General features: G+C 45.4%; 2 protein-coding genes across 3 annotated transcripts in view; both read right to left on the bottom strand.

The window, feature by feature from the left end:
• chek1 (checkpoint kinase 1) overlaps positions 1–1903 on the bottom strand; it is a 40229-nt gene extending 38326 nt beyond the window's left edge. Inside the window, exon 1 of one of the 2 annotated variants that reach the window (XM_014129921.3) lies at positions 1645–1903. The gene's annotated coding sequence lies outside the window, so the exon portion shown is untranslated. The remainder of the gene's footprint in view (positions 1–1644) is intronic. The other variant, XM_045690328.2, reaches the window with a different exon arrangement.
• A 7770-nt stretch (positions 1904–9673) lies between these two features.
• LOC106563967 (dihydrolipoyllysine-residue acetyltransferase component of pyruvate dehydrogenase complex) overlaps positions 9674–21388 on the bottom strand; it is a 46042-nt gene continuing 34327 nt past the window's right edge. The window contains exons 12-14 of the mRNA XM_045690327.2: positions 18675–18837; positions 18412–18548; positions 9674–13919 (exon numbers count right to left, since the gene is read on the bottom strand). Coding sequence (XP_045546283.1) covers positions 13790–13919; positions 18412–18548; positions 18675–18837 — 430 coding nt within the window. The 3' untranslated portion in view covers positions 9674–13789. The remainder of the gene's footprint in view (positions 13920–18411; positions 18549–18674; positions 18838–21388) is intronic.

The raw sequence follows: 21388 nt of genomic DNA, 5'->3' as shown, positions 1-21388 counted from the left end.
GGATTTTGATTTTAAAAAAAATCATTACTTTATTACATTGCTCAACATTTCTTTACATGTGTCTCAATAACTGGTTAATTGCATTATGGGCTCTAACAGTGCAGAAATAGTGTCCACTGTTTGTATACTTCGTATCTTGGCGAATTTAGTACGACATCCAGGGACGTTTGTAATACTTACTGTCCATACTATGACCAATAGGTATACTGAATTAACGTCCCATAGTACGGTTAGTATGAGTATTCCCACACCGCTCTGAGCTTCTCTGTACCGATCCACCCAAACCCGTGACTGTAAATCATCTGCCTTTAACTCAAAGGCAGCATAGCTAAACCAAGCCAACCAAAACCAATGCTAACGCTACTGGCTAGCTGGTTTGCCCAAACCTGCGCCAACGTCACTAGCTGCATAGCCAACTAGTCCCCAAAACAACACTAACGCTAACATGACTAACTACAATAGGAAGCAATATCATTCTCAATTTAGTTAACTATATGACAGGTAACATATGGTGAACCAGAATCTCTGTGCAGAGAGGAGAGGTTGTACTCAGTCATTCACTCTCTGTGCAGAGAGGAGAGGAGAGGTTGTACTCAGTCATTCACCCTCTGTGCAGAGAGGAGAGGTTGTACTCAGTCATTCACCCTCTGTGCAGAGAGGAGAGGTTGTACTCAGTCATTCACCCTCTGTGCAGAGAGGAGAGGTTGTACTCAGTCATTCACCCTCTGTGCAGAGAGGAGAGGTTGTACTCAGTCATTCACTCTCTGTGCAGAGAGGAGAGGTTGTACTCAGTCATTCACCCTCTGTGCAGAGAGGAGAGGTTGTACTCAGTCATTCACCCTCTGTGCAGAGAGGAGAGGTTGTACTCAGTCATTCACCCTCTGTGCAGAGAGGAGAGGTTGTACTCAGTCATTCACCCTCTGTGCAGAGAGGAGAGGTTGTACTCAGTCATTCACCCTCTGTGCAGAGAGGAGAGGTTGTACTCAGTCATTCACTCTCTGTGCAGAGAGGAGAGGTTGTACTCAGTCATTCACCCTCTGTGCAGAGAGGAGAGGTTGTACTCAGTCATTCACCCTCTGTGCAGAGAGGAGAGGTTGTACTCAGTCATTCACCCTCTGTGCAGAGAGGAGAGGTTGTACTCAGTCATTCACCCTCTGTGCAGAGAGGAGAGGTTGTACTCAGTCATTCACCCTCTGTGCAGAGAGGAGAGGAGAGGTTGTACTCAGTCATTCGCCTCTGTGCAGATTCTGGTTCAGTTATAGAGCAGCTTAAATTTACTGTTGCTGCGTTTACGTCCTAGTCGGAACTACGAAACTCGGAAATGTCCGACTTGCTAACTGGTTCAACGTGTATAACTACAACCAATTAGCAAGTAGGAAATTACCGAGTTTCCTAGTTCAGATGAGTACGTAAACTCGGAAAGTCATTCTATATCTAACCGAAGTATTAAACTATACATTATCGGCAATAATTGTAATTAATGTCAGTTAGCTAAAATACGCGTTGCCAAACATGCTAGCTAGCTAGTCAAGTTACTAACAAAACCACTTTGTCTAAACCTTACTGACGTTGGCTTTAATAGCTCTCCCCAATTCCTGTCAAGCAAACTAGTCTGGGTTGGCCACATGACCGTGTGTTGTTTACCTTGAGTCTTTCAGCAGTCCTGGTTCCTTATCAGCATTTATATATATTATCTCAAATCTTGAAAGCGAAGTTGACTCCAACCCAGCTGCTCAACAAATTTGGCGCGCTACATGGACTTCCGTTCCCGGTGGTATTTACTACAGCGTCACTTCCTGTAAACTGTATGTTTACGGAAGTAAAATAGAGAAGGCTGAGGTTACAATCACAGAGTTTGTACCATAGACAGACACCTCCAAAGACAGTACAGTATGAAGATGGGCTAAAAGTGCTTCTCCAATAGAAGTCCCCGATCTCACGTTTAGGCGACGTCATGGCGAAGTTAGCTAGCTAAGACGTCATCGGGTCTAACGCTTTTCTCACGCCGAACTGCGCATGTGCAAGTCGTCAAATCTTCTTCGATAAGGTTTAAAGGCGTTTAGCATCCAATAAATATTGCATTACCGCCACCTACTAGACTGGAGTATAACTCCCTTATTCTTTGCTTTAAATAATTATTATAATAATGAATAAATAAATAAACAAACAAACAACCTACCACTAAAAACCCACCACACTACTCCACTATTTAAATCTATTTGGTCCTGGGGCGGCAGGTAGCCTAGTGGTTAGAGAGTTGGGTTGCTGGATCGAATCCCCTAGATGATAAGGTAAAAATATGTCGTTCTGCCCTTGAACAAGGCAGTTAACCCACTGTTCCCCGATAGGCTGTCATTGTAAATAAGAATTTATTCTTAACTGACTTGCCTAGTTAAATAAAGGTTGAATAAGGATGGGACACTCCCTGCAATTCTTCTGATGTCAAGTCTCGCACACCCAAATACCTCTCTGCAGCTGCGACGACCCCCTCAATTTTCTGTGACTTACATTCCATCCCTGCAGTACAGTTGATAACAAATGATATTTATACAAAAATCCAATCTTACTGAAACATATATCACAGTCACCCAAGTCATAGACTGTTCTTTCTGCTACAGCACGGCAAACCGTACCAGAGCGCCAAGTCTAGGTCCAAAAGGCTCTTTATAAGCTTCTACCCCAAAGCCTGCTGAACAATTAATCAAATGGGCACCCGGACTATTTACATTGACCCCCCCCCCCCCCCCCTTTTGTTTTTAAACGGCTGCTACTCTCTGTTGATTATCTATGCAGTCACTTCACCCCTACCTACATGTACAAATTACCTCGACTAACCTGTACCCCATACTGACTCGGTACCGGTACCCCCTGTATATAGCCTCGTTATTGTTATTTTATTACTTTTTGTGCCCAAACAATTCGAGCTTCTACTTTTAAAAATCCATCTCTCCAGAAATAAGCCTCTCACTGTTGCAGCCTGTTATAGACCCCCCTCAGGTCCCAGCTGTTATAGACCCCCCTCAGGTCCCAGCTGTTATAGACCCCCCTCAGGTCCCAGCTGTTACAGACCCCCCTCAGGTCCCAGCTGTTACAGACCCCCCTCAGCTCCCAGCTGTTACAGACCCCCCTCAGCTCCCAGCTGTTACAGACCCCCTCAGCTCCCAGCTGTTACAGACCCCCTCAGCTCCCAGCTGTTAGAGACCCCCCTCAGGTCCCAGCTGTTACAGACCCCCTCAGGTCCCAGCTGTTACAGACCCCCTCAGCTCCCAGCTGTTAGAGACCCCCCTCAGGTCCCAGCTGTTACAGACCCCCCTCAGGTCCCAGCTGTTATAGACCCCCTTCAGGTCCCAGCTGTTACAGACCCCCTCAGGTCCCAGCTGTTACAGACCCCCCTCAGGTCCCAGCTGTTACAGACCCCCCTCAGGTCCCAGCTGTTACAGACCCCCTCAGGTCCCAGCTGTTACAGACCCCCCTCAGCTCCCAGCTGTTACAGACCCCCCTCAGCTCCCAGCTGTTACAGACCCCCCTCAGGTCCCAGCTGTTACAGACCCCCCTCAGGTCCCAGCTGTTACAGACCCCCCTCAGGTCCCAGCTGTTACAGACCCCCCTCAGGTCCCAGCTGTTACAGACCCCCTCAGCTCCCAGCTGTTACAGACCCCCCTCAGCTCCCAGCTGTTACAGACCCCCCTCAGCTCCCAGCTGTTACAGACCCCCTCAGCTCCTAGCTGTTACAGACCCCCCTCAGCTCCCAGCTGTTACAGACCCCCTCAGCTCCCAGCTGTTAGAGACCCCCCTCAGGTCCCAGCTGTTACAGACCCCCCTCAGCTCCCAGCTGTTACAGACCCCCCTCAGCTCCCAGCTGTTACAGACCCCCCTCAGCTCCCAGCTGTTATAGACCCCCTTCAGGTCCCAGCTGTTACAGACCCCCCTCAGGTCCCAGCTGTTACAGACCCCCCTCAGGTCCCAGCTGTTACAGACCCCCCTCAGGTCCCAGCTGTTACAGACCCCCCTCAGGTCCCAGCTGTTACAGACCCCCCTCAGGTCCCAGCTGTTACAGACCCCCCTCAGGTCCCAGCTGTTACAGACCCCCCTCAGGTCCCAGCTGTTATAGACCCCCTCAGGTCCCAGCTGTTACAGACCCCCCTCAGGCCCCAGCTGTTACAGACCCCCCTCAGCTCCCAGCTGTTACAGACCCCCCTCAGGTCCCAGCTGTTACAGACCCCCTTCAGGTCCCAGCTGTTACAGACCCCCTCAGGTCCCAGCTGTTACAGACCCCCCTCAGGTCCCAGCTGTTACAGACCCCCTCAGCTCCCAGCTGTTACAGACCCCCCTCAGCTCCCAGCTGTTACAGACCCCCCTCAGCTCCCAGCTGTTACAGACCCCCTCAGCTCCTAGCTGTTACAGACCCCCCTCAGCTCCCAGCTGTTACAGACCCCCTCAGCTCCCAGCTGTTAGAGACCCCCCTCAGGTCCCAGCTGTTACAGACCCCCCTCAGCTCCCAGCTGTTACAGACCCCCCTCAGCTCCCAGCTGTTATAGACCCCCTTCAGGTCCCAGCTGTTACAGACCCCCCTCAGGTCCCAGCTGTTACAGACCCCCCTCAGGTCCCAGCTGTTACAGACCCCCCTCAGGTCCCAGCTGTTACAGACCCCCCTCAGGTCCCAGCTGTTACAGACCCCCCTCAGGTCCCAGCTGTTATAGACCCCCTCAGGTCCCAGCTGTTACAGACCCCCCTCAGGCCCCAGCTGTTACAGACCCCCCTCAGCTCCCAGCTGTTACAGACCCCCCTCAGGTCCCAGCTGTTACAAACCCCCTTCAGGTCCCAGCTGTTACAGACCCCCTCAGGTCCCAGCTGTTACAGACCCCCTCAGGTCCCAGCTGTTACAGACCCCCTCAGGTCCCAGCTGTTATAAACCCCCTTCAGGTCCCAGCTGTTACAGACCCCCTCAGGTCCCAGCTGTTACAGACCCCCTCAGGTCCCAGCTGTTATAAACCCCCTTCAGGTCCCAGCTGTTACAGACCCCCTCAGGTCCCAGCTGTTACAGACCCCCCTCAGGTCCCAGCTGTTACAGACCCCCTCAGGTCCCAGCTGTTACAGACCCCCCTCAGCTCCCAGCTGTTACAGACCCCCCTCAGGTCCCAGCTGTTACAGACCCCCCTCAGGTCCCAGCTGTTACAGACCCCCCTCAGGTCCCAGCTGTTACAGACCCCCCTCAGGTCCCAGCTGTTACAGACCCCCTCAGGCCCCAGCTGTTACAGACCCCCCTCAGGCCCCAGCTGTTACAGACCCCCCTCAGCTCCCAGCTGTTACAGACCCCCCTCAGGTCCCAGCTGTTACAGACCCCCCTCAGGTCCCAGCTGTTACAGACCCCCTCAGGTCCCAGCTGTTATAGACCCCCTCAGGTCCCAGCTGTTACAGACCCCCCTCAGGTCCCAGCTGTTATAGACCCCCCTCAGGTCCCAGCTGTTATAGACCCCCCTCAGGTCCCAGCTGTTACAGACCCCCTCAGCTCCCAGCTGGCGGAACCTCGTTCCGCCAGCGGAACCCCTAGCCAACAGCCAATGGGATCGCATGGCGCGAAATACAAAAACAACTAAAATACCACAATTCAATTTTCTCAAACATACGACTATTTTACACCATTTGAAAGATAAACCTCTCCTGAATCCAACCACGTTGTCCGATTTCAAAAAGGCTTTACAGCGAAAGCAAAACATTAGATTATGTTAGGAGAGTACATAGACAAAAATAACCACACAGCCATTTTCCAAGCAAGCATATATGTCAATAAAACCCAAAACCACAGCTAAATGAAGCACTAACCTTTGATGATCTTCATCAGATGACACTCCTAGGACATTATGTTATACAATACATGTATGTTTTGTTCAATCAAGTTCATATTTATATCCAAAAACAGCTTTTTACATTGGCGCGTGATGTTCAGAAAATGTATTCCCACCAAAAACTTCCGGTGAATTTACAAAAATACTCATCATAAACGTTGACAAAATACATAACAATTATTTTAAGAATTATAGATACAGAACTCCTTTATGCAATCGCTGTGTCAGATTTTAAAATAGCTTTTCGGCGAAAGCACATTTTTCAATATTCTGAGTACATAGCTCAGCCATCACAGAGAGCTATTCAGACACCCGCCAAGTTCGGGGCAATCTAAACTCAGAATTAGAAATATTGTATTACCTTTGCTGATCTTCGTCAGAATGCAATCCCAGGACTGCTACTTCCACAAGAAATGTTGTTTTTGTTCGTAATAATCCATAGTTATGTCCAAATACCTCCATTTTGTTCGTGCGTTCAGGTCACTATCCAAAGGGTAACGCGCGAGCGCAATTCGAGACACAAAAAGTCAAAATGTTCCATTACCGTACTTAGAAGCATGTCAAACGCTGTTTAAAATCAATTTTTATGGTATTTTTTACGTAAAATTGCGATAATATTCTAACCGGACAATAGTGTATTCATTCAAGGAGAAAAAGAAAAAACATACATGCATATCCAATCTCTTTGTCCTCAGGCAGACCATTCAGTAACTGAACTCCTATACTCTGCCCAGAGACAGGAGAAGGCTCAATCCACTTTCTGAAGGCTTTAGACAGCCAATGGAAGCCTTAGAAAGTGCAACGTAACAGCACAGATACTGTATTTTCGAAAGGGACTAGAAAGAAGAACTACATTTCTCAGATCCTACACTTCCTGGTTGACTTTTTCTCAGATTTTTGCCTGCCATATGAGGTCTGTTATACTCACAGACACCATTCAAACAGTTTTAGAAACTTCAGAGTGTTTTCTATCCAAATCTACTAATAATATGCATATTCTCGTTTCTGGGCAAGAGTAGTAACCAGTTTAAATTGGGTACGTTTTTTCATCCGGCCGTGAAAATACTGCCCCCTATCCATATCAGGTTAACATACACTTACACGGAACCCAAACCGGCTGCGCACGTGCGCCATCGTGCATACATTTATTTTGTACCTGAAATGCACAAGGTCCCCTACTCCGACAATTAATCCACACATAAAACGGCCAACCGACTCGTTTCTAGTCATCTCTCCTCCTTCCAGGCTTTTTCATCTTTGAACTTAAATGGTGATCGGCATCTAAACTTTCATAGTATTACCACGACAACTGGCAAAACATTTAATCTTTCAATCACCCACGTGGGTATTATAACCAATGAGGAGATGGCACGTGGGTACCTGCTTCTATAAACCAATGAGGAGATGGGAGAGGCAGGACTTGCAGCGTGATCTGCATCAGAAATAGAAAGGAGTTCAATTTTAGCCCTTGGCATCACAGACGCTCGTTGGTGCGTGCGAGCAGTGTGGGTGCAATAATTGAATAACATGGATTTCAAAATGTATTTTACGACGCTCGCGCACAGGACGTGTCCGGTCTAGTCAGCATATTAGGTTGGAGTCATTAAAACTTGTTTTTCAACCACTCCACAAACTTTTTGTTAACAAACTATAGTGTTGGCAAGTCGGTTAGGACATCCACTTTGTGCATGACATAAGTAATTTTTCCAACAATTGTTTACAGACAGATTATTTCACTTATAATTCAGCGTATCACAATTCCAGTGGGTCAGAAGTTTACATACACTAAGTTGACTGTGCCTTTAAACAGCTTTGAAAATTCCAAAAAATGATGTCATGGCTTTAGAAGCTTCTGATAGGCTAATTGACATAATTTGAGTCAATTGGAGGTGTACCTGCAGATGTATTTCAAGGCCTAACTGCAATGTGTAGACTTTCCCAGATACAGTTTATGTCGTCCTGTCATCAGTAATAATGTCTCAGACGCCAACTGATCTGACATCATATTCATTAAGTACCAACGCATATTTTCAACTGGTTGGATTACTGAAATATGGTTCAGTTTCCCACCTTTCGATGTTACCAGCCTCTCTGTTAACAAAGGGATTTTCAAGTCACATCGGTAGAGTAGACAGGGGAAAAAGGGGAAAGGTATTTATGGGGGTCATAAACCTCCCCCAACAGGCCAACATCATGACACTAGGCAGGTGTGTGCCTTTCCAAATGATGTTCAATCAATTGAATTTACCACAGGTGGATTCCAATCAAGTTGTAGAAACATCTAAAATGATGATCAATGGAAACAGGATGCACCTAAGCTCAATTTCCAGTTTCATAGCAAAGGGTCTGAATACTTATGAAAATAAGGTGTTCCTGTCCTTTTTTTTTAATACATTTGCAAAATTTTCTAAAAAACCTTTCGGTTTGTCATTATGGGGTATTGTGATGTCATTATGGGGTATTGTGATGTCATTATGGGGTATTGTGATGTCATTATGGGGTATTGTGATGGCATTATGGGGTATTGTGATGTCATTATGGGGTATTGTGATGTCATTATGGGGTATTGTGTGTAGATTGAGAGGAGAAAGTAATTTAATTTGTTTTAGAATAAGGCTGTAACATAACAAAATCTGGAAAAAGTCAAGGGGTCTGAATACTTTCCAAATGCACTATATATACACTGAACAAAAATATAATCCTAACATGCAACAATTTCAAAGGTTTTACTGAGTTACAGTTCACATAAGGTCAACTGAATAATTAAATTTGGCCCTAATCTATTGATTTCAAATGACTGGGAATACAAGTTATTATCTGGTGTGACCACCATTTGCCTCATGCAGCGCGACACATCTGCTTCGCATAGTTGATCAGGCTGTTGATTGTGGCCTGTGGAATGTTGTCATCATGGCTGTGCGAAGTTTCTGGATATTGGCAGGAAGTGGAACACTGTCATACATGTCAATCCAGAGCATCCCAAACATGCTCAATGGGTGACATGTCTGGTGAGTATAGAGCCATGGAAGATATGGGACATTTTCATCTTCCATGAAATGTGTACAGATCCTTGCGACATGGGGCCATGAATTATCATGCTGAAACATGAGGTGATGGCGGCGGATAAATGGCACGACAATGGGCCTCAGGATCTCCTCACGGTATCTCTGTGCGTTCAAATTGCCATCGATAAAATTCAATTGTGTTCATTGTCCGTAGCTTATGCCTGCCCCATACCATAACCCCACCATGGGGCACTCTATTCACAACCGCTTGCCCACACAACGCCATACACGTGGTCTACGGTTGAGGTTGGTTTGAAGTACTGCCAAATTCTCTAAAATTACGTTGGAGAACGCTTATGGTAGAGAAATGAACATTCAATTCTCTGGCAACAGCTCTGGTGGACATTCCTGCAGTCAGCATGCCAACTGCACGCTCCCTCAAAACTTGAGACATCTGGCATTGTGTTGTGTGGCAAAACTGCACATTTTAGAGTGGCCTTTTATTGTCCCCAGCACAAGGTGCACCTGTGTAATGATCATGCTGTTTAATCAGCTTCTTGATATGCCACACCTGTCAGGTGGATGGATTATCTTGGCTAAGGAGAAATGCTCACTAACAGGGACGTAAACAAATGTGTGGACAACATTTTAGAGCAATAAGCTTTTTGTGCATCTGGAACATCTCTGGGATTTTTTATTTCAGCTCATGAAACATGGGATCAACACTTTTATATTTTTGTTCAGTGTATAATATATTACATATAACAAAGCTATAATATATATATATTAATATAGGACTCTCCACAACAGCACCATAGTAGCTCACTTTGACTCAATTTATTCAGCAATAATTCCCATGGCAACGGTACATCCAGCTTCACTTCTTTGTGCGTTTCACTTGTTTTCAGATGATGTCATGTAAATACACAACGTTTCCTGTTCAGAATGTTTGTTAACAGGTTAGAAAATAATAACATGTCCAGGGGAAGAAGGGGATTGGCCGAGCGCTTAGTCAGGGGGTGATGTCATAAATAAAGCCCCTCCCACCCTGTAAATGAAGACTCCACCCATCCTAGATCAGCTGATCATAGAGCAGGGGCCTCCAACCTTTTCTAGCATAAGAGCTAGAAATGTCTTCAGCTACTCATTTATTTCTAGCTTTCAAATAGGCACATTCTCCTCTTTCCTGCTACTCAGAAAGTGGTGAACTGTGTTTTCTGTCAATATACCTGGTCAAATAACAGTTCATTCATAAACAACTCTAAGGGGGGCAATAAAATCAGTTTTTTTTCTCTCCTAAATGATGGTCTCAGTTTTCCTGGTTTTGGATTACTATTATTTTTCACTTAATATTACAATAGTTCATAGAGAAACAACGCCATTTTATGTTTTGAGTCAATGTCAATGCTGAAATCACATCAGAAGACCTATAGAGCCCCACAGTGGTGTCATAATGGATGTTCTGAGTCCATGTCAATGCTGAAATCACATAAGGCCATTTTATGGGCGTCTGGAAGAAAACTAACAAATTTAGACTTTTTGGGGTGTAATTCCCCTTTAACTGTGCATCTGGCCCTTTAATTGAGGAATGTCCCGTCTAATGTGCTGATCTACTGATGGTTCTGGACTGCTGCTGCTCAGTTCATGGCAGAGTTAACAAACAACAGATTCAGATGATGTACACTGCTCAAAAAAATAAAGGGAACACTTAAACAACACAATGTAACTCCAAGTCAATCACAGTTCTGTGAAAATCAAACTGTCCACTTAGGAAGCAACACTGATTGACAATAAATTCCACATGCTGTTGTGCAAATAGAATCGACAACAGGTGGAAATGATAGGCAATTAGCAAGACACCCCCAATAAAGGAGTGGTTCTGCAGGTGGTAACCATAGACCACTTCTCAGTTCCTATGCTTCCTGGCTGATGTTTTGGTCACTTTTGAATGCTGGCGGTGCTTTCACTCTAGTGGTAGCAGGAGACGGAGTCTACAACCCACACAAGTGGCTCAGGTAGTGCAGCTCATCCAGGATGGCACATCAATGCGAGCTGTGGCAAGAAGGTTTGCTGTGTTTGTCAGCGTAGTGTCCAGAGCATGGAGGCGCTACCAGGAGACAGGCCAGTACATCAGGAGACGTGGAGGAGGCCGTAGGAGGGCAACAACCCAGCAGCAGGACCGCTACCTCCGCCTTTGTGCAAGGAGGTGCAGGAGAGAGCACTGCCAGAGCCCTGCAAAATGACCTCCAGCAGGCCATAAATGTGCATGTGTCTGCTCAAACGGTCAGAAACAGACTCCATGAGGGTGGTATGAGGGCCCGACGTCCACAGGTGGGGGTTGTGCTTACAGCCCAACACCGTGCAGGACGTTTGGCATTTGCCAGAGAACACCAAGATTGGCAAATTCGCCACTGGCGCCCTGTGCTCTTCACAGATGAAAGCAGGTTCACACTAAGCATGTGACAGACGTGACAGTCTGGAGACGCCGTGGAGAACGTTCTGGTGCCTGCAACATCCTCCAGCATGACCGGTTTGGCGGTGGGTCAGTCATGGTGTGGGGTGGCATTTCTTTGGGGGGCCGCACAGCCCTCCATGTGCTCGCCAGAGGTAGCCTGACTGCCATTAGGTACCGAGATGAGATCCTCAGACCCCTTGTGAGACCATATGCTGGTGCGGTTGGCCCTGGGTTCCTCCTAATGCAAGACAATGCTAGACCTCATGTGGCTGGAGTGTGTCAGCAGTTCCTGCAAGAGGAAGGCATTGATGCTATGGACTGGCCCACCCGTTCCCCAGACCTGAATCCAATTGAGCACATCTGGGACATCATGTCTCGCTCCATCCACCAATGTCACGTTGCACCACAGACTGTCCAGAAGTTGGCGGATGCTTTAGTCCAGGTCTGGGAGGAGATCCCTCAGGAGACCATCTGCCACCTCATCAGGAGCATGCCCAGGCGTTGTAGGGAGGTCATACAGGCACGTGGAGGCCACACACACTACTGAGCCTCATTCTGACTTGTTTTAAGGACATTACATCAAAGTTGGATCAGCCTGTAGTGTGGTTTTCCACTTTAATTTTGAGTGTGACTCCAAATCCAGACCTCCATGGGTTGATAAATTGGATTTCCATTGATTATTTTTGTGTGATTTTGTTGTCAGCACATTCAACTATGTAAAGAAAAAAGTATTTAATAAGATTATTTCATTCATTCTGATCTAGGATGTGTTGTTTAAGTGTTCCCTTTATTTTTTTGAGCAGTGTACTTACTCATGATATGCTTCTACCAGGTAAGCCTACTTTGCAGTTAACATTTAATTGAGAAGGTTTTGGGGAAAGTATTTCTGTAAAACCCCAAGATGGTTACCATATCAACTGGCTACACACTGAGTGATAGAAAAACATGCGCACCACACAGACAGAGGCAATATTGCTGGAAACTAATTGGTAGATTTTGGCTTTTTTTAAGCCAATAGTCGCTAACCAGGGGTGGGATAATGTCAATGTTGTTTAGATAGTAGTTGGGAGCTTGCTGTGTCTGATACTGAAAATTGCATGTACTTTCAACATTGTTTGGCGAGCTACTCATAGGTGGGCTGGTAGCTACTGGTAGATGGACCTATTGGAGCCCCCTATCATAGAGCATCACAAGGTAGATCAGCTGATCATAGATCATTATATGGTAGATCAGCTGATCATAGAGCATCACAAGGTAGATCAGCTGATCATAGATCATTATATGATAGATCAGCTGATCATCACAATGTAGATCAGCTGATCATAGAGCCTCACAAGGTAGATCAGCTGATCATAGAGCCTCACAAGGTAGATCAGCTGATCACAGATCATTATATGGTAGATCAGCTGATCATAGAGCATCACAAGGTAGATCAGCTGATCATAGATCATTATATGGTAGATCAGCTGATCATAGAGCATCACAAGGTAGATCAGCTGATCATAGATCATTATATGATAGATCAGCTGATCATCACAATGTAGATCAGCTGATCATAGAGCCTCACAAGGTAGATCAGCTGATCATAGAGCCTCACAAGGTAGATCAGCTGATCACAGATCATTATATGGTAGATCAGCTGATCATAGAGCATCACAAGGTAGATCAGCTGATCATAGATCATTATATGGTAGATCAGCTGATCATAGATCATCACAATGTAGATCAGCTGATCATAGAGTATCACAATGTAGATCAGCTGATCATAGAGCATCACAATGTAGATCAGCTGATCATAGAGCCTCACAATGTAGATCAGCTGATCATAGAGCATCACAATGTAGATCAGCTGATCATAGAGCATCACAAGGTAGATCAGCTGTTCTCAGCTCCATACCTGGAGGTCACGGCTAGTTGTCATCTTCCCTCTGTAATCAGGGATTCAGACCTGCTATAGGTGACTGAACTCTGGCCAATCAGTGACATTCATCAATCACCTACCATCTACTGATCAGAGGGGCTGGGCTAGTGTGTGTCTATAGCAGGCTGATCAGAGGGGCTAGTGTGTGTGTGTGTGTGTGTGTGTGTGTGTGTGTGTGTGTGTGTGTGTGTGTGTGTGTGTGTGTCTCTTTGCTAACGTACTCGTAGCTCCAATCTCATCTTTTTTTAAAACTTTAAACACAATCTTCTCCCAACTGTAACAGTTACCTTTATAAACAACACGTTGTAGTGACATCACAGCCTCTGGGCTAAACTGTAACTATGTCAATAAATACAGTTATGGAGGGGGGAGAGACAGAGATAGAGGGAAAAGTGTCTTATATTCTGAGGGGAGTGAGTCCTGCCTCACCCCTTTAAGGGGGAGGGGGGAGTGTCCTTGTGGTGGGCCAGCCAATCACAGAAACATGATGAACGGTTTCCACCAATCAGCTTGGCGACGGCTCCAGCCAACCACAGTGTGGCCTGGTGAGGGTGTTATCCAATCAGAGCAGCATGGTGACAGGCTTCTCCAGGAACTTCCTGAACTCTGCGAGCCACTGAGCTCCGACCGCTCCGTCCACCACGCGATGGTCACAACTCAACGTCACCGACATCATGCTGGCCACGTCAAACCTACACACACACACACACAGACACACACACACACACACACACACACACACACACACACACACACACAGTAAATAACAGAACGTATGATTAACCTTTAGTTTTAAAGGCCCTGTCCAGTCAATTCATGGGTTGTTATAACTGTTCTACAGATGCCACAGGGGCAGCCATATTGGTGCCTGAAAGTCAAGTGGTGCCCAGTCATTTTGAACGGAGGCTAATGACTGTTTACATCAAATTACACCAGTGTGATTTGGAAACACGATGACATTGCTCAAGTAGGCAAATATTTAGTAGGAACAACTTTGCCATCATCATCATGTCCCATTTCCTTTAGACGGATGGCAATGTTGTCATTTTCATCAGCATCAATTGACAATGGCTCGAGTAGAACACTTAGTCGGGCGTCCAACGATAATGTGACGAAACCTGCAACCCTATTAATATATCGCGATGACGTCACAATATCACATTCAATCATGTCAACGATGACATCACATTCAATCATGTCAACGATGACATCACATTCAATCATGTCAGCGATGAGCCATTATCATTTACCTGATGACAAGACATCACAGGTTTTGGTAACATAGGATGGATTAGGATTAGGATGGGTTAGGATTAGGATGGGTTAGGATGGGTTAGGATTAGGATGGGTTAAGATTAGGATGGGTTAGGATTAGGATGGGTTAGGATTAGGATGGGTTAGGATTAGTTAGGATTGGGATGGGTTAGGATTAGGATGGGTTAGGATTAGGATGGGTTAAGATGGGTTAGGATTAGGATGGGTTAAAATGGGTTAGGATTAGGATGGGTTAGGATTAGGATATGTTAGGACAGGTTAGGATTAGGATGGGTTGGGATTAGGATGGGTTGGGATTAGGATGGGTTAGGATGGGTTAGGATTAGGATGGGTTAGGATGGGTTAGGATTAGGATGGGTTAGGATTAGGATGGGTTAGGATTAGGATGGGTTAAGATGGGTTAGGATTAGGATATGTTAGGACAGGTTAGGATTAGGATGGGTTAGGAAGGGGTAGGATGGGTTAGGATGGGTTAGGATTAGGATGGGTTGGGATTAGGATGGGTTAGGATTAGGATGGGTTAGGATTAGGATGGGTTAGGATGGGTTAGGATTTGGATGGGTTAGGATTAGGATGGGTTAGGACAAGTTAGGATTAGGATGGGTTAGGAAGGGGTAGGATGGGTTAGGATTAGGATGGGTTAGGATGGGTTAGGATTAGGATGGGTTAGGATTAGGATGGGTTAGGATGGGTTAGGGTTAGGATGGGTTAGGATTAGGATGGGTTAGGATTAGGATGGGTTAGGATGGGTTAGGATTTGGATGGGTTAGGATGGGTTAGGATGGGTTAGGACAAGTTAGGATTAGGATGGGTTAGGAAGGGGTAGGATGGGTTAGGATTAGGATGGGTTAGGATTAGGATTAGGATGGGTTAGGATGGGTTAGGATTAGGATGGGTTAGGATGGGTTAGGATGGGTTAGGATTAGGATGGATTAAGATGGGTTAGGATTAGGATGGGTTAGGATGGTTAGGACGGGTTAGGATGGGTTAGGACGGGTTAGGGTTAGGATGGGTTAGGACAGGGTTAGGTTAGGATGGGTTAGGACAGGGTTAGGTTAGGATGGGTTAGGACAGGGTTAGGTTAGGATGGGTTAGGGTTAGGATGGGTTAGGACATGTTAGGGTTAGGACGGGTTAGGACAGGTTAGGGTTAGGATGGGTTAGGACAGGTTAGGGTTAGGATGGGTTAGGAAAGGTTAGGGTTGGAATGGGTTAGGACAGGTTAGGGTTAGGATGGTTAGAACATGTTAGGGTTAGAATGGTTAGGATTTATTATGGATCCCCATTAGCCAAGGTAGAAACGACTCTTCCTGAGGTCCGGCAAATTTAAGGCAGTTATACAATTTTCAAAAACTACAACAGATTAATTACAGAATTCACAAAACAGTAAGTGTGTTCCTTCAGGCCCATACTCCACTACAACACAAAACTCATGTGTACGTGTGTGTATAGTGTGTATGTTATCATGTGTGTGTGTCTCTTCCCAGTCCCCGTTGTTCCATAAGGTGTATTTTTATCTGGTTTTAAATCTGATTCTACTGCTGCATCAGTTACCTGATGTGGAATAGAGTTCCATGTAGTCATGGCTCTATGTAGTACTGTGCACCACCCATAGTCTGTTCTGGACTTGGGGACTGTGAAGAGACCTCTGGTGGCATGTCTTGTGGGGTATGGATGGGTGTCTGAGCTGTGTGCCAGTAGTTTAAACAGACCTCTGGTGGCATGTCTTGTGGGGTATGTATGGGTGTCTGAGCTGTGTGCCAGTAGTTTAGACAGACCTCTGGTGGCATGTCTTGTGGGGTATAGATGGGTGTCCGAACTGTGTGCCAGTATTTTAAAAACAGACAGCTCGGTACATTCAGCTTATCAAAACCTCTTACAAAAACAAATAGTGAGGAAGTCAATCTCTCCTCTACTTTCAGCCAGGAGAGATTGACATGCATATTATTAATATTAGCTCTCTGTGTACAGCCAAGGGCCAGCCGTGCTGCCCTGTTCTGAGACAACTGTAATTTTCCGCAGTCCCTCTTTGTGGCACATGACCACACGACTGAACTGATATCCGTTTGAGACAAAACTAAGGCCTGTAGGACCTGCCTTGTTGATAGTGTTGTTAAGAAGGTAGAAACTAAGGCCTGTAGAACCTGCCTTGTTGATAGTGTTGTTAGGAAGGTAGAAACTAGGGCCTGTAGGACCTGCCTTGTTGATAGTGTTGTTAAGAAGGTAGAAACTAGGGGCTGTAGGACCTGCCTTGTTGATAGTGTTGTTAAGAAGGTAGAGCAGCGCTTTATTATGGACAGACTTCTCCCCATCTTAGCTACTGTTGTATCAATATGTTTTGACCATGACAGTTTACAATCCAGGGTTACTCCAAGCAGTTTAGTCACCTCAACTTGCTCCATTTCCACATTATTCATTACGAGATGTAGTTGAGGTTTAGTGAATGATTGGTCCCAAATACAATGCTTTTAGTTGTATAAATATTTCGGACTACCTTATTCCTGCCACACACTGAAACTAACTGCAGCTCTTAGATAAGTGTTGGAGTCGTTTCAGTCGCTGTAGAACAGAGCCTTGCAAAAGTATTCATCCCTCTTGGCGTTTTTCCTATTTTGTTGCATTACAACTTGAAATTGACATTTATTTTTATTTGGATTTCATGTAATGGACATACACCAAATAGTCTAAATTGGTGAAGTGAAATGAAAAACTTGTTTAAAAAAATGATTATAAATAAAATATGGAAAGGTGGGGTGTGCATATGTATTCACCCCTTTTGCTATGAAGCCCCTAAATAAGATCTGGTGCAACCAATTACCTTCAGAAGTCACATAATTAGTTAAATAAAGTCCACCTGTGTGCAATCTAAGTGTCACATGATCTCAGTATATATACACCTGTTCTGAAAGGCCCCAGAGTCTGCAACACCATCCGCATACATAGACACTCTGGCTTTACTCAAAGCCAGTGGTATGTCATTAATAAAAATTGAAAAAGCAAGGGGCCTAGACAGCTACCCTGGGGAATTCCTGATTCTACTTGGATTATATTTGAGAGGCTTCCATTCAAGAAAATCCTCTGTATTCTGTTATACAAGTAAATATTTATCCACATTATAACAGGGGGTGTAAAGCCATAACACATATGTTTTTCCAGCAGCAGACTTTGATCAATAATATCAAAAGCTGCACTTAAGTCTAACAAGACAGCCCCCACAATCATTTAATCATAAATTCTCTCAGCCAATCATCAGTAATTTGTGTAAATGCCGTACTTGTTGTGTGTCCTTCCCTATAAGCGTGCTGAAAGTCTTTTGTCAATTTGTTTACAGTAAAATAGCATTGTATCTGATCAAACACCATTTTTTCCCAGAAGTTTACTAAGGGTTGGTAACAGGCTGATTGGTCAGCTATTTGAGCCAGTAAAGGGGGCTTTACTATTCTTGGGTAGCAGAATGACTTTAGTTTAAGATGGGTTAGGACATGTTAGGGTTAGGATGGGTGTCCCTGGGGAAGAACAGTTTGAAGACCCCTGGTAGTGTAGTTACCCTTTCTCATTGTCAGCGGGCAGCAGTCTCTTCTCTGAGCCCCCTACTGCCAGGATACAGGCCTGGGGTAGTACTATAGTCTAGTATAGTGTAGTTATAGTATTGTGGTAGTGTAGTTACCCGTTCTCATTATCAGCGGGCAGCAGTCTCTTCTCTGAGCCCCCTACTGCCAGTATACAGGCCTGGGGTAGTACTATAGTCTAGTATAGTGTAGTTATAGTATTGTGGTAGTGTAGTTACCCGTTCTCATTATCAGCGGGCAGCAGTCTCTTCTCTGAGCCCCCTACTGCCAGTATACAGGCCTGGGGTAGTACTATAGTCTAGTATAGTGTAGTTATAGTAGTATAGTGGTAGTGTAGTTACCCTTTCTCATTGTCAGCAGGCAGCAGTCTCTTCTCTGAGCCCCCTACTGCCAGGATACAGGCCTGGGGAGGGTTGATGATGGCTGAGAAGTTCTTGACGCCAAACATTCCCAGGTTAGAGATGGTAAACGTGCCTCCCTGAAACACAGTTTTAGAGGATTCAGCTCCTGGAACCTGTGGGACCACCTAATGCTGCAGAAGTGTTTAACACATTTGTTTTTAGTGTGTAATCATTGTGTGTTTTAGTGTGTAGTTGGTAGTTACCTGGAACTCGTGCGGCTGGAGTTTCCCGTCGCGGGCCTTGGCAGCCAGGGCTGAGACATCAGAGCTGATAGCAGCCAGTCCCTTGGTGTGGGCGTTGAACACGATGGGCGTTATCAGACCGTTGGGTGTACTCACCGCCACACTCACGTCCACCACATGGTTCCTACACACACACACACACACACACACACACACACACACACACACACACACACACACACACTAAAACTTGACCTATTCAAAAATGTGTTTTTGGGTGGTGTGTGTTATTGGTTACTGTATGTATGCACAGTGCCTTCAGAAAGTATCCACATCCCTTGAATTTTTCTACATTTTGTGTTACAACCCAAATTTAAAATGGATTAAATTTAGATTTTGTGTCATTGAAATTATGTTTGTAGAACTTTCGAAATGTATAAAAAAAATGTAAAGCTGAAATGTATTGAGTCAAAAAGCATTCAACCCCTGTTGTTATGGCAAGCCGAAATATGTTCAGGAGTAAAAATGTACTTAACAAATGACATACATTGCATGGACTCCGCGTTCAATAATTGTGGTTAACGTGACTTTTGAATAACGACCCCATTTCTGAACCCCACACATACGGTGTTTTCAGACCCATTGACTTTTTCCACATTTTGTTACATTACAGCCTTATTCAAAAATGGATTAAAAAATGTTTTTCCCTCATCAATCTACACACAATACCCCATAATGACATTACAATACCCCATAATGACATTACAATACCCCATAATGACATCACAATACCCCATAATGACATCACAATACCCCATAATGACATCACAATACCCCATAATGACATCACAATACCCCATAATGACAAAGCAAAAACAGGTTTTTAGAAAATATATATAAAAAGTATTTAGTACTTTGTTGAAGCACCTTTGGCAGTGATTACAGCCTTGAGTCTTCTTGGTTATGACGCTACAAGCTTTGCACACCTGTATTTGGGGAGTTTCTCCCATTCTTCTTTGCAGATCCGCTCAGGTTGGATGGGGAACGTTGCTGCAGAGCCATTTCCAGGTCTCTCCAGAGATGTTAGATCAGGTTCAAGTCCGGGCTCTGGCTGGGCCACTCAAGGACATTCAGAGACTTGTCCCGAAGCCACTCCTGCGTTGTCTTGGTTGTGTGCTTAGGGTCGTTGTCCTGTTGGAAGGTGAACCTTTGCCCCCAGTCTGAGGTCCTGGGAGCTCTGGGGCAGGTTTTCAACAAAGATCTCTCTGTACTTTGCTCCATTCATCTTTGCCTTGATCCTGACTAGTCTACCAGTCCCTGCCGCTGAAAAACATCCCAACAGCATGATGCTGCCACAACCATGTTTCACCATAGGGAAGGTGCCAGGTTTCCTCCAGACATGACGCTGGGTATTCAGGCCAAAGTTCAATCTTGGTTTCATCAGACCAGAGAACCTTGTTTCTCATGATCAGAGTCTTTAGGTGCCTTTTGTCAAACTCCAAGATGGCTGTCATGTGCCTTTTACTGAGGAGTGGCTTCCGTCTGGCCACTCTACCATAAAGGCCTGATTGGTGGAGTGCTGCAGAGATGGTTGTCCTTCTGGAAAGTTCTTCCATCTCCACAGAGGAACTATGGAGCTCTGTCAGAGTGACCATCGGGTTCTTGGTCACCTCCCTGACCAAGGCCCTTCTCCCCTGATTGGTCAGTTTGGCTGGGCGGCCGGCTCTAGGAAGAGTCTTGGTGATTCCAAATTTCTTCCATTTAAGAATGATGGAGGACACGGTGTTCTTGGGGACCATCAATGCTGCAGAAATGTTTTGGTACCCTTCCCCAGATCTGTGCCTCGACACAATCCTGTCTTGAGCATCACGGACAATTCCTTCGATCTCATGGCTTGGTTTTTGCTCTGACATGCACTGTCAGCTGTGGGACCTTATATAGACAGGTGTTTGCCTTTCCAAATCATGTCCAATCAATTGAATTTACCAGAGGTGGACTCCAATCCAGTTGTACAAACATCTCAAGACTGATCAATGGGAACAGGATGCATCTGAGCTCAATTTCAAGTCTCATAGCAAAGGGTCTGAATACTTATGTAAATAAGGTATGTTTTTTTTGTTTTTAATGCATTTGCAAACATTTCTAAAAACTAGTTTTTGCTTTGTCATAATGGGGTATAGTGTGTAGATTGCTGAGGATTTTTTTTAAAATCCATTTCATTATAAGGCTGTAACGTACCAACATGTGTAAAAGGTCAAGGCGTCTGAATACTTTCCTAAAGCACTGAACAATGGTCTGTAAGGTCCCTCAGTTGAGCAGTGGACTTCAAACACAGATTCAACCACAAAGACCAGGGAGGTTTTCCAATGCCTCGCAAAAAAGGGCATCTATTGGTAGATGTGTAAACATTTTAAAAGCAGACACTGAATATCACTTTGAGTATGGTGAAGTTATTAATTACACTTTGGATGGTGTATCAATACACCCAGTCACTACAAAGATACAGGCGTCCTTCCTAACTCAATTGCCGGAGAGGAAGGAAACCGCTCAGGTGGGCCTACCAAGTGGCGCAGTGTTCTAAGGCACTGCATCGCAGTGCTAGCTGTGCCACTAGAGATCCTGGATCGAGTCCAGGCTCTGTCGCAGCCGGCCGCGACCGGGAGACCCATGGGGCGGTGCACAATTGGCCCAGCGTCGTCCGGGTTAGGGGAGGGTTGGTCCCATTGCGCTCTAGC

The sequence above is a fragment of the Salmo salar genome, chromosome 11 (assembly GCF_965601325.2).
Source record: "Salmo salar chromosome 11, fSalSal1, whole genome shotgun sequence".
NCBI classification, from domain to species: domain Eukaryota; kingdom Metazoa; phylum Chordata; class Actinopteri; order Salmoniformes; family Salmonidae; genus Salmo; species Salmo salar.
Note: the sequence above shows the minus strand (reverse complement) of the source record. Positions and strands in the feature narration are given on the sequence as shown.